Source organism: Thecamonas trahens (assembly GCF_000142905.1).
Source record: "Thecamonas trahens ATCC 50062 unplaced genomic scaffold supercont1.39, whole genome shotgun sequence".
Classification (NCBI taxonomy): domain Eukaryota; order Apusomonadida; family Apusomonadidae; genus Thecamonas; species Thecamonas trahens.
Genome location: NW_013657641.1, coordinates 322,090 through 333,244, shown reverse-complemented (window position 1 = coordinate 333,244; position 11,155 = coordinate 322,090). Strand labels below are relative to the sequence as shown.

The window sequence follows — 11,155 nt, the reverse complement described above, 5'->3', positions numbered from 1 at the left end:
CCGAAATCCTCCAGCATGTCGACAACGCCATCGCCGCCTTCCAAGCACGCAGCTAGTCCTGCACCGCAAAGCTCTCTCCGTGGTACTGTGCGAGTGGCGATGACCGCATGCGCCGCGACGCTTGTCGAGACGTCTCACGGCAACGACGACGGCGGTTGGCCTGACTCGACACGGAGCTCCAGCACTCAGTCGAGCGAGCGAGTGGCAGGTGGCCCACGGCCGCCAGCGCGCGATTGCGCTTGGGCGACAGACAGCGACCGCGGGAGTAGCCAGACTGTCGCATCGTAGGATGGTATTGGCCGCAGCAACGAACACGTGAGGGCCACCATCAGCTTAATGAACACATGAGCTGCACTGCGCCACGCCACAAAGTTGAACGCTGAGCCCCCCGTAGATGGCCACTCGCAAGGGCCGTGAGTCCGTGCTGAGCACGGTGCTCATCGCTCGTCGCTCATTGCTCTTGCCAATCATGTTCGACAGCAGCCACCATGCTCCTCGACATCGGCAGGGCCGTATCGAACTCGCAGCATCTCGTGAGGCTATCCTCTCTGATTCCGACACAACTTCAACTCCCCATCTCCACCACATTGACCCAATTGCGTTTGCTCCACCACCGCCACGAGTATACAACGCAGTCAGCAAGCACCCGCACCCGGGCTCTGCCATGGCACACGGCATTTCACTCACCCACCGCACCTCCCCATTCCCCCCCACACACGCACGCATTCACACACATACGACCACCACTCCCCCTCCTCGATTTCCCCTCTCCTTTCCCCTCCTGCTCCCCTCCGGCGTCCTCTCCCACGCCACCACCGCTGCCTCGTCCGCCGTGGCCAATTTTCATTCGCTCACTAAATGACGATGGCGTCCATTCCACCATCGGCTGGCACACGCCACGGCCAGTTTCGCCGCATTGCTGTCACGTTCGCGCTCGGATTGGCCCTCGTCCTTGTCGCCTCGCCGCTTACATCAGCGGCATCTCCGGCATGCTCGGCCACAGTCGGGCCCGGCTCGCTTGGTGCGGTAGTTGCGCCTGCTATTACAACCGGTATCAACTCGGCCTCCGACTACGTCCTCTGCCTCAACCCGGGCGTGTACGAGTTTTGTGACGGAACAACTGTCGTGCTCGAGCCGTCGGCGGCCTTTACGCTCCGCGGCGCCGGTTCGTCGCCAGATACTGGCACAAGCTTCATTTGCTCCACTCCGATCACCAGCTCGATGCCTCGATTTGTTATCGAGCCGTATGCTGCGGTCCCGGTCCGCTTTGAGGCCATGCACATTGCCGGCCTCCATGGCCCCGGCGCCTTTCCTTTATCGAGACCCTTACCTCGGGCTTCGCCCTCACTCTTGACTTTGACGACTTTGTCTTTGTCGATTCCTACAACTCAGACACGTCTCCTTTGTTCTTCTCGTCGGGAATCATCGATGATGCCATCTATCTCACCATCACCTCCTCCACATTCCGCAACCTCACCGGCTTGCTCATCAAGCACAATGGGCTGGAGAGTCCCTCCGGCAACGTGCCGCTTCCGACAGTCAACATCATTGACACTACCATCGCCGACTGCTCCGCCAGCCTCGCCGGTGCCATCTACGCCGCCTCTGCACCCAACTATCCGACGCTCATCACTCTCGACAACGTCGTCGCCACCGGCAACACTGGTCTCGGCACCGATGCGCCGGGCATCATCCATCTCACCGACTCGCAGCTTGTCGTCTCGGGCTCGACGCAGATCTCTGGCAACTCCGGCGACCGCGGAGGCGTCATCCACGCATCGGGCCCGCACGCTCTTGTTACCCTCATCAGCTCGACAATCTCCGACAACACTGCAATCTTTGGTGGCGCAGTCTACGCCACCACAACAGCCACCCTGGTTCTCACATCGACCTCTGTCACGCTCAATTCGGCTTCTTATGGCGGCGGCATCTACATTCGAGCTGCCGCGTCTGTTGTCACCAACGGTACCACAGAAGTCTCGAACAACCAAGGCCAATGGCATGGTGGCGGCATATATGTGGGCACGGACGCAGTTGCCGACTTGCGCGACAACACTTTGGTGGATGCGAACACAGCTGTGTACAAAGGTGGTGGCATCTTTTCAGATGGGACGCTCAACATGCGCTTCACCAAGGTCCGCGACAACCGGGTCCTTTCTTCGAGTTTGGCGTCTGCCGGTGGCGGCATCTATGCCACCGGTCCGCTCGACATGTATGATGGCCACCTCACCGGCAACACCGCCTTGAACGGCGGCGGTTTGTACCACGACCCAGACGTAAGCGTCACCGCCACTCTCTACGACGTTTGGATCAGCTCGAACATCGCCATCGACGCGGGTGGAAGCATCTTTGTCGGTGACAACTCGGAGTTTTCCTGCGATGCCTCAAACATCCGCTCATCTTCCGCCACGCGTGGCGCCGCCGTCTTTGTCGACGGCGCCATCTCGTTTGACTCGGGCTCGATCAAGGACTGCGTCGCCACCATCGGCGGTGCTCTCTACGTCAACGCCGGCTCCGTCTCGGCCGACTCGTTCCTCATCGAGTCCAACACGGCCACCGATCGCGGCGGCGGTGTCTACTCGCATGGCTCGATTTACATGGTCGAGTCGTCGTCGGACTTCAACACCGCTCAGCGTGGCGCTGGCTTTTATCTTGGAGGCGGCACCGCTTTTCTTGATAGCACGGGCGCCGACGACAACATGGCAACGCTCTCCGGGGGTGGCATTTTTGTTGGCGGCGACACTGAAGCCAACATCACCTCGTGCACCATCAACAACAACCACGCGCCGTCGGGTGCTGGCGTGATGGTCAACACCACCTCGCCGACTCCTGTCCGCTTCGACTGGGTCTCCATCGACGGCAACTATGGCTCCGCGGCGGCTTCTGCCGCCCTCCATGTCGTCAACGGGCACGTGTCGGCCGTCGACTCGGTCGTCTGCGATAACTACTCCAAGGCATGCTTGGTCAACGTCTACTGCGATGACACCGGGTCCACCTCTGGCCTGGCCAATGGATGTGGTGTCCGCGATTCGTGCTTCCACGGCATCGCCGCATGCGCGCGTCCGTCAACCGGAGGCAACTCGCCGTGCTCTTCATGCTACAGTGGCTGGACTGGTGCCGCTTGTGACATTGCGACCAACTGCTACTCGCCGGACGATCCTGGCGCCCAATGCCAGGCATCATCCGGTCAGTGCGATGCCTGTTCCGATGGCTACGGCCTGGTCACCACAACCGAGTCTAGCTTTACCTACGAATCGTGCCAGCAGTGCGATCCATCTTGTGGATCTTGCTCTATCAACACAACCCGCTGCGACTCTTGTGCAACTGGCTACATGCCTGCTTCCTCGCTTCCTGGGGCGTGTGTCGTAATTCCGCCATCGCCGCCGCCGCCGCCTTCGCCCCCGCCGCCGCCTTCGCCTCCCCCTCCGCCTTCGCCTCCCCCTCCGCCTTCACCCCCGCCGCCGCCTTCGCCCCCGCCGCCGCCCTCGCCTCCTCCAGCGCCGGCACCTCCTCCTCCGCCATCGCCGCCGCCGCCATCGCCGCCGCCGCCACCCTCGCCTCCTCCATCGCCGCCACCGCCAGCCTCGCCGCCGCCGCCACCGCCGCCACCGCCACCGTGCGATGAGCCGGCGTTCCTTGATAGCTGCGGCGTGTGCTCGGGTCCGGGGACCGGGCATGTTCCGGACTCGGACCAGGACATTTGCGGCGTTTGCTTCGGAGACGATAGCAGCATCGATGCATGCGGTGTCTGCTTTGGTACCAACGCGTGCCTCGATGCATGCGGCGTGGCGTGGGGCAACAACGCGACGTGTGCCGGCTGCGACAGAGTGCCCAACTCGGGCAAGGTCCGCGACGTCTGCGGCGTGTGCGGCGGCGACTCGACATCGTGCCTCGGCTGTGACGGGCTCCCGATCCCGCTCGGCGGTGCCAACTTTGATGCTTGTGGCGTGTGCGGTGGCTCGGCCGTCGGCGTGTGCTACGGCTCATGTGATGCCAACGCCACCGTGCCTGTAGTCTTTGACTGCGCGGGCGTGTGCAACGGCACTGCCTTTGTCGATGACTGCGGTGTGTGTGTTGGCGGTACCACCGGCGTCACACCGTCGATTCATCGCGACGGATGCAATGTGTGCTTCGGCAACTGCGAGGGCTGCCCGGGTGGTCTGATTGCCGATGATTGTGGCGTGTGCGGCGGTGACGGTTCGACCTGCGGCGGCTGCGATGGCCTCGGTGCGCTCGTCGATGCTTGTGGCGTGTGCAACGGAACCGGCGTGACGTGCCGGCTCTCGTGTGATGGCGTGCCCGGTGGGAATGCCATCTATGACTGCGCAGGACAGTGCGGCGGCAATGCTGCGGTCAACGAGTGCGGCTTCTGTGTCGGCGGAGTGACCGGCCTGACGTCGGCGACCTTTGTTGACCAGTGCGGTGTGTGCTTTGGCGGCGGCCGCGATCTCGATAGCTGCGGTGTGTGCTTTGGCAACGACGCCATGCTCGATGCGTGCGGTGTCTGCAATGGCGGCGGTGCTGCCGTCGACGAGTGTGGCGTCTGCTTTGGCGGTGGCCATCTCGTTGATGTTTGCGGTGTGTGTCGCGGTAACGGGACCAGCTGCGCCGGCTGCGACTCGATCTCCAACTCGGGCCTGGTCACCGACGACTGTGGAGTGTGCGGCGGCGACGGCGTGTGTTCCGGGCGCGTCTCTGCTGTGTCGGCCGCCTACATTGTACCGATTGTCGTGGCGTCATCTGCTACCTGCGTTATTCTTTTGCTCCTCGTGCTCGCTGTCTTCTACTGGCGCTACCGCAAGCGGTTCTCCAAGATCTACCTCGAGGAAAAGGCCGAAGAGGCGGCTGCAACTGCGCCGTCGGGCCGCGTCGCCGTCCTCATCACCGACGTCCAGAGCTCGACGTACCTGTGGGAGGCGTATCCAGAGATCATGGTCGACGCCATCGACGCCCACAACGCCACTTTCCGCGAGATACTCGAGGTACACAACGGGTATGTGATCCGGACAGAAGGCGACTCGTTTGTGGTAGCGTTCTCCAACAGCGGCGATGCCGTCACCGCCGCCGTCGCCATCCAGACGGCGCTTCAGGAGCTGCCGTGGCCAGCGCCGATTCTAGCCGATACCAAGGTCCCGACCGTCGACGGAGTCTTTCGCGGCGACGGAGTCTTTCGCGGCCTCCGTGTCCGCATGGGCATCCACTCGTGCATCCCCACCCGCGTCTTTGAGGCCCGCACCCAGCGGTTCTCGTACCTCGGGCCGATGATGATCGACGCGCAGCGCGTCGGCGACTGCGGTCGACGCCAAGGTCGCCGAAGCGGCTGCCGAACTCGACTACACGCTCCGCCCGCTGGGCACGCTCCGCCCGCTGGGCACATACCGTGGCGATGACGTCGATGACGACGACGCGACCAGCTACGTGCTCGCTCAGGTCGAGGTGCCAGGACTCGAGGGCCGCAGCGCCGCGTTTGCCGACTACGAGCTGCGCGGTCTGGTGCGGCTCGACAAGAGTGAGCCGGCCACCGTCGAGGGCAGCGAAATGGTCATCTGCGACATCGACGACTCGCTGTCGTCAACGCTCGACATAGACGACGAGTTGGCGATGCCGCAGAGCCCGGCAGTTCTCGTCCGCGCGGCCACGTCGAGCTGCCTCGACTCGTCGCTCAACACGTCAATGCCAAACATCCGAGTGAGCCAGAAGGTGCGGGATGTGTCACGCTCTGGCGCCTCGCCGCAAGGCGTCAGCCGCGTCCGGGCCGCATCAAGCACTGTGGCGTCGCGCCGGCAGCGGACGCTTTCGCCGCGGGCGCTGACCCGCGTGACAACCACCGACGCAGCGAACCGCCGGCGCAGCTCGCTCTCGCGCACAGCGTCTTCGGGTCGCTCGCAGAGTCGCATCGCGCGGGCCCGGTCGTCGTCGACGGTCCAGCGAAACCTGACCGGCGAGTCGGGCGACGAGCCGTCGACGGATCTCACGTCGAGCCCGAAGCCGCGCTCCCGGAACCTGCCGCGTCTGTCGCGGCGGGCATCGCGCCGCGGCACAGCGGTCAAGCCAGTCTCCCCGTAAACACTTTACGGCTCTGCCACCTGCATGGCGTCGTTCGAGGCTTCGGGCTGGAGCACCTCGCGCTCGGCCATGATGGAGACAGAGGAGCGGCGCTGCATCGCGTAGCGGCCAGAGGCCATCTGCATCAGCTGACGAGAGGAGTGAGCACGCTGGCGGGCGGTCATGCCCGTGGCCGCGGCCACCCGCGGTGTGTGTCCCCGCGGTGAATCCATGTCCGAGGCCGAGGCCACGGCCGAGTGCAATGCGGCCGTGACCACGGACCGGTTCCGCGGGAGGAGATCGTTGGAGAAGACAAGGCCGTGGTGCGGCTCGGCCCCGTTCTTGACGATGCTAGCTGCGACGACGTCGCCGGCAGCGTCGCGTGGGGAGTCGGAGACGCGGCGGATGGCGGGCTCGGTCGACGGCGGGATGACAATGGGTGGAACACCAACGCGCAGGTCGTGGCTGCGCGTAGCCTCGTCGATGGCCGAGCTGGAGAGGACGGCCTCAGACGAGGTGAACGGCGACGCGCCGGCGCCGGTCGCCATCCAGGTGCGCCGGAGACCGGTGACATCGTCGGTGTCGCCGGCCGACGGGACGTGGAACGACTGTGCTCTGGATGTGTTGCGGGCGTCACTGTTTCGCGCAGCGAGCGACGTCGACGCATCATCACCCAGCGCTCCGCTTCTGCGGTGGACGAGCGGCTTAAAGTAGTCTGCAAAGGCCGCAGTCTGCTCGGCAGAGTGGTGGCGGCGAGCCGAGGCGGAGGTGCGCTCGGCGGAGGTTTCGGCGGCGGTGCCTTCGGGCTGGACGGCCGACGAGGTGATCATGGCGTGGAGGAGGCCGAGCCGCTCTTGGCGCGAACCGGCCGAGTCGAGCGCCGACATCAGGTGCGGCAGACGCGACATGGCGGCGGCGACGAGTGGGAAGCGCGGGGCGGCGCCGCGAGCGTCAGCTAGCGCCTGGACATCCGCCGCCATCTCGGGAGCGTAGCCGATGGCTGCCGGTTGTGGCACCGGCAGCAGCGGTGGCGCCGGCTGCGCCGATGGGACCATGGTGGCGCGACCGGTGCCCTCGGAGCGGCGGGCTGGCGGTTCGATGCGTGGCAGCAGGGAGGTACTGACTGCGTCCTCGCCGGCCACGCCGTTGGGCACCTTGACCTGCGGCGAGTAGCCGTAGCCGTAGAGGCCGTACGAAAAGGTGAGCTCGAGGTAGATGGAGCCAATCTCAAAGTGTGCGGCGCGGAGCGGGAACCAGCCGACGACGCGCTGGACGCGAATGACGTCGTGGAGCTTGAAGAGGACCGAGCCGAGCTCGATATCGTCCTCGCCAGACGTCGCCTGCCCCGCACAGCCGATCTGCCCGTACAGCACGAGCGAGACGAGGCCGAACGGGTGCGCAGCCGAGCGCGGGACCGCAACCGGCATGTGTTTCACCTGGTTCCACGCCGACGGCGAGCCATCGGCGTTGAGGCGGACAACTCGTGTCCGCTTGATCAGATTCCGCACGCCGACCCGGACGTATCCCGAGGTCGGGATGCGGCCAGCCGCCGCTGCGAGTCTGTGCGTCGACGAGCTGACCGTGGCAGCATCAGTGCCGGACATGGTCGTGGTCGCCACCGACGTGCCATCGCCGCCGCTCAACAAGCTTGCCGGGCTCGGCTCGTTGTCTGCGCACTCGCCATCGCCGCGCCCGCCGCCTTCCTCGCCGCCGTCTCCGTCTGCGCCTTGCATGCTGGCCACCGCCGCCGGCAGCTTGAGGTCGGCCAGCTCGCCCACAAATACGGTCATGTGGCCCATGACCGAGGGGCGGACCTCCTCCTCGCCAAACAGCGTCGCCTGTCGTGACGGAACCGTCCGCACTCTGCCAGACTCTCCGCTGCGCCTGTTCCCGCCTCCTGCCCGCGACCCGCCGTCCATGACCGGTGGCACGAGAGCGGTGCCCGAGTCCGACCCGCTGCCGCCGGCCACAGCAATGCTAGTGTCGTGATGCGGGCGGAATCGGCGATGGGCGCAAGCGGTGTGGAGACAGCCACTTTATCGTGTCGAGTCACGATGCCGTGCTTGGTTGAGGGGATGGAGGAGGAGGATGCGAAGTGCGTGTGTGGTGATGGCTGTCATGGCGGCTGTCGAGGGCTGTTCAATGTGTGTGCGGACCATCGTTCACTTCTCCGTTCATTCGTTCGCTCATACGTTGTCGTAACCGTTTATTCGTTCGTTGTCGTAATCGTTTATTCGTTCGTTGTCGTTATCGTTTGTTCGTTCGTTGTCGTAACCGTTCGCTCATACGTTGTCGTAATCGTTCGTTCGTTCGTAGTCACAATCGTTCGTTCGTTCGTAGTCACAATCGTTCGTTCGTTCGTTGCCATAATCGTTCGTTCGTTCGTAGTCACAATCGTTCGCTCAGTCGTAACCGTTCGTTCGTACAAACAATTGTATGAATACCCACAAACCTCTCTCGGTACGCCTCCCCCCCCCTCCCCCTCCCCCTCTCCCCCTTCCACCCCATCCTGTGTATGTGTAGTCGGCTCGCTGAACGATAGCGTATCCGCATAAGGGAACACAGGTAGATCTTTTCCTTCCCCTCACCCCCCCCCGCCCCCCCTTGCCTGTGGTGGCCTCGGCAGGCTACGGTGTGTGTGGGATTTTGTGTTTGCGCTCTGCGAGCACTTTATCGCCAGCGACTCACTCGTGCCTATGGCGACACAACGACGACAGAGGAGACACGGGCGAGGAGAAGACCGCCGAGATGTTCCGGGCACTGGCACGGCTTCCACTCGCGGCGGTGCGAAGCATGGGCGGCGCGGTCCGGGTGGCGTCGTACTCGGAGGCGGCGGCCGACGAGGCCGCACGCAAGGCGGCATCGGCGGCGAGCATGGTGCTGCCGGAAACGCTGGAGGGCATTCTGGACCTGGACAAGGTCAGCGAAGTGCCGCGCGAGGATCTTGTCGAGGGGTGGCGGGCCCACCACCTCGACAAGGACGGGGTCGTCTGCGCTACGGTCGGCGGCGAGGTCGGCGCCAAGCTGGCGAGCCGCGTGGTGGAGAGCCCGCGGTTTGTCGTGCCGATTCCGCGCGATCAGGGCTTTGTCACGGTCCTGCTCGAGGGCCGTCGGGTGGAGGAGACGCAAGCGCTGGACGTGTGGTACACCTTTCTGCACACCTACCAGCAGTACGGCGGGCAGGCGGCGCCGGTGATGGCGACGCGGTACTACTACGACCTGGCGGAGAGCAAGGATCTTGTGCTGATGCGCGGCGGCGTCGACACGATGGCCATCTCGGTGGAGGAGGCGCAGTATCTGGGCAACCAGACCTCGATCTTCTACCTGCAAGACGACAAGTACACTCCGTTCGTCCACACCTTTAACCACCAGCCGGACTCGTTCAACTTTGAGGCCATCCTCGAGTCGCTCGACCTCACGCTGCCGACATCGGGGTGAGACGGGCAGGCTGCTGCTGCAGCAACAACCATAGACTACACTGTAAACGAGTCTACTGGGAGCTACGCCCACTCGTCGATGAGCTTGGCGGCCTCGGCCTGGTCGTAGTTGGTGGCATAGTCGGCAACCGAGTTGCCGCGCGAGTCGACAGCTGCCGGATCAGCGCCGCGGTCAAAGAGGAGGGCGAGGACGTCGACGGCGCCGGCGCCGGCGGCGTACATGGCGGGGCAGCGGCCGCCGCTGTCGCCGAGCTCAACATCGAGGTACGCGGTGTCGAGGAGGTACTCAGTGACGGCGAGGCGGTTGTAGCGGGCGGCCCAGTGGAGGGCTGAGCGCGAGCGGGCGTCGTAGACCAGCGCCGCGGCGGGGTGGGCGTCGACGAGGAGGCGCACAGCCTCGAGGTAGCCCATGATGGCGGCAAAGTGGATAGGCGCGTAACCGCGCGCCGAGAGCGTCGAGGCTGCGGCACGGAAGGCCGCCGCGTCGTCCTTGGACGCGCCCTTGGCGGCGTCGGCGAGGCAGCCGAGCAGCTCGCCGAGGTAGTCGGCCTTGCGATGCGCAACAAAGAAGTGGAAGGCCGAAATAGCGTCGCCGTTGGGTGCCGTAACGCGGGCGGTGAGAACCCTGAGCGGCGCAATGCGGGCGGCCCGGACGAGGGCAATCATGTCCATGTTCTCGATAGCGTCCACGATCTCTGCGTCGGTGACGGTGGTCTCGTCCTCTGTCGCATAAGCCGGATTAGCGCCATTAGCCTTCGCCGTCACATCTGCATCCGCGTTCGCCGCGCCGAATGGAGCAGCATCGTCTGCGTCCGCATCGTCCCCATCTGCATCCGCGTCCGCATCGGCCGCACCGAATGGATCAGCATCGTCTGCGTCCGCATCGTCCCCATCTGCATCCGCGTCCGCATCCGCGTCCGCCGCACCGAATGGATCAGCATCGTCTGCGTCCGCATCGTCCCCATCTGCATCCGCGTCCGCGTCTGCCGCACCAAACGGATCCGCATCGTCCCCATCAGCATCCGCGTCCACCACACCAAACGGATCCGCATCGTCCCCATCAGCATCCGCGTCCACCGCACCAAACGGATCCGCGTCGTCGGCGTCAGCGTCCGCATCCGCGTCCGCCGCGCCGAATGGATCAGCATCGTCTGCGTCCGCATCGTCCCCATCTGCATCCGCGTCCGCATCAGCCGCACCAAACGGATCCGCATCGTCCCCATCAGCATCCGCGTCCACCGCACCAAACGGATCCGCGTCGTCGGCGTCAGCGTCCGCATCCGCGTCCGCCGCGCCGAATGGATCAGCATCGTCCGCGTCCGCATCGTCCCCATCTGCATCCGCGTCCGCATCCACCGCGCCGAATGGATCAGCATCGTCTGCGTCCGCATCGACCCCATCTGCATCCGCGTCCGCATCGGCCGCACCGAATGGATCAGCATCGTCTGCGTCCGCATCGTCCCCATCTGCATCCGCATCCGCGTCCGCCGCACCAAACGGATCCGCATCGTCCCCATCAGCATCAGCGTCCACCGCACCAAACGGATCCGCGTCATCGGCGTCAGCGTCCGCATCCGCGTCCGCCTTGCCGAATGGATCAGCATCGTCTGCGTCCGCATCGTCCCCATCTGCATCCGCGTCCGCATCGGCCGCGCCGAATGGATCAGCATCGT

General features: G+C 64.8%; 4 protein-coding genes across 4 annotated transcripts in view; 2 read left to right on the top strand and 2 right to left on the bottom strand.

Moving 5' to 3' along the window:
* AMSG_12153 (uncharacterized protein) overlaps window positions 1-6,066 on the top strand; it is a gene marked incomplete at both ends in the record, with an annotated part of 8,058 nt that extends 1,992 nt beyond the window's left edge. Inside the window, 4 exons of the mRNA XM_013900184.1 lie at window positions 907-1,260; window positions 1,323-3,186; window positions 3,499-5,282; window positions 5,308-6,066. Of these exons, the coding sequence (XP_013755638.1) occupies window positions 907-1,260; window positions 1,323-3,186; window positions 3,499-5,282; window positions 5,308-6,066 (4,761 nt within the window). The remainder of the gene's footprint in view (window positions 1-906; window positions 1,261-1,322; window positions 3,187-3,498; window positions 5,283-5,307) is intronic.
* Window positions 6,067-6,070: 4 nt separating this feature from the next.
* On the bottom strand, window positions 6,071-7,964 carry AMSG_08291 (uncharacterized protein; the record flags this gene model as incomplete). The annotated part of the gene is made up of 2 exons (XM_013900165.1): window positions 6,071-7,132; window positions 7,166-7,964. 2 exons carry the CDS (start codon window positions 7,962-7,964, stop codon window positions 6,072-6,074), a joined length of 1,860 nt encoding a protein of 619 aa, XP_013755619.1. The 3' UTR covers window position 6,071.
* Window positions 7,965-8,120: 156 nt separating this feature from the next.
* On the top strand, window positions 8,121-9,552 carry AMSG_08290 (chaperone atp11p; the record flags this gene model as incomplete). Its single annotated transcript, XM_013900164.1, has 2 exons — window positions 8,121-8,140; window positions 8,763-9,552. 2 exons carry the CDS (start codon window positions 8,121-8,123, stop codon window positions 9,481-9,483), a joined length of 741 nt encoding a protein of 246 aa, XP_013755618.1. The 3' UTR covers window positions 9,484-9,552.
* On the bottom strand, window positions 9,546-11,152 carry AMSG_12152 (uncharacterized protein; the record flags this gene model as incomplete). The annotated part of the gene is made up of 2 exons (XM_013900183.1): window positions 9,546-10,235; window positions 10,337-11,152. 2 exons carry the CDS (start codon window positions 11,150-11,152, stop codon window positions 9,546-9,548), a joined length of 1,506 nt encoding a protein of 501 aa, XP_013755637.1.
* Window positions 11,153-11,155: the final 3 nt, after the last annotated feature.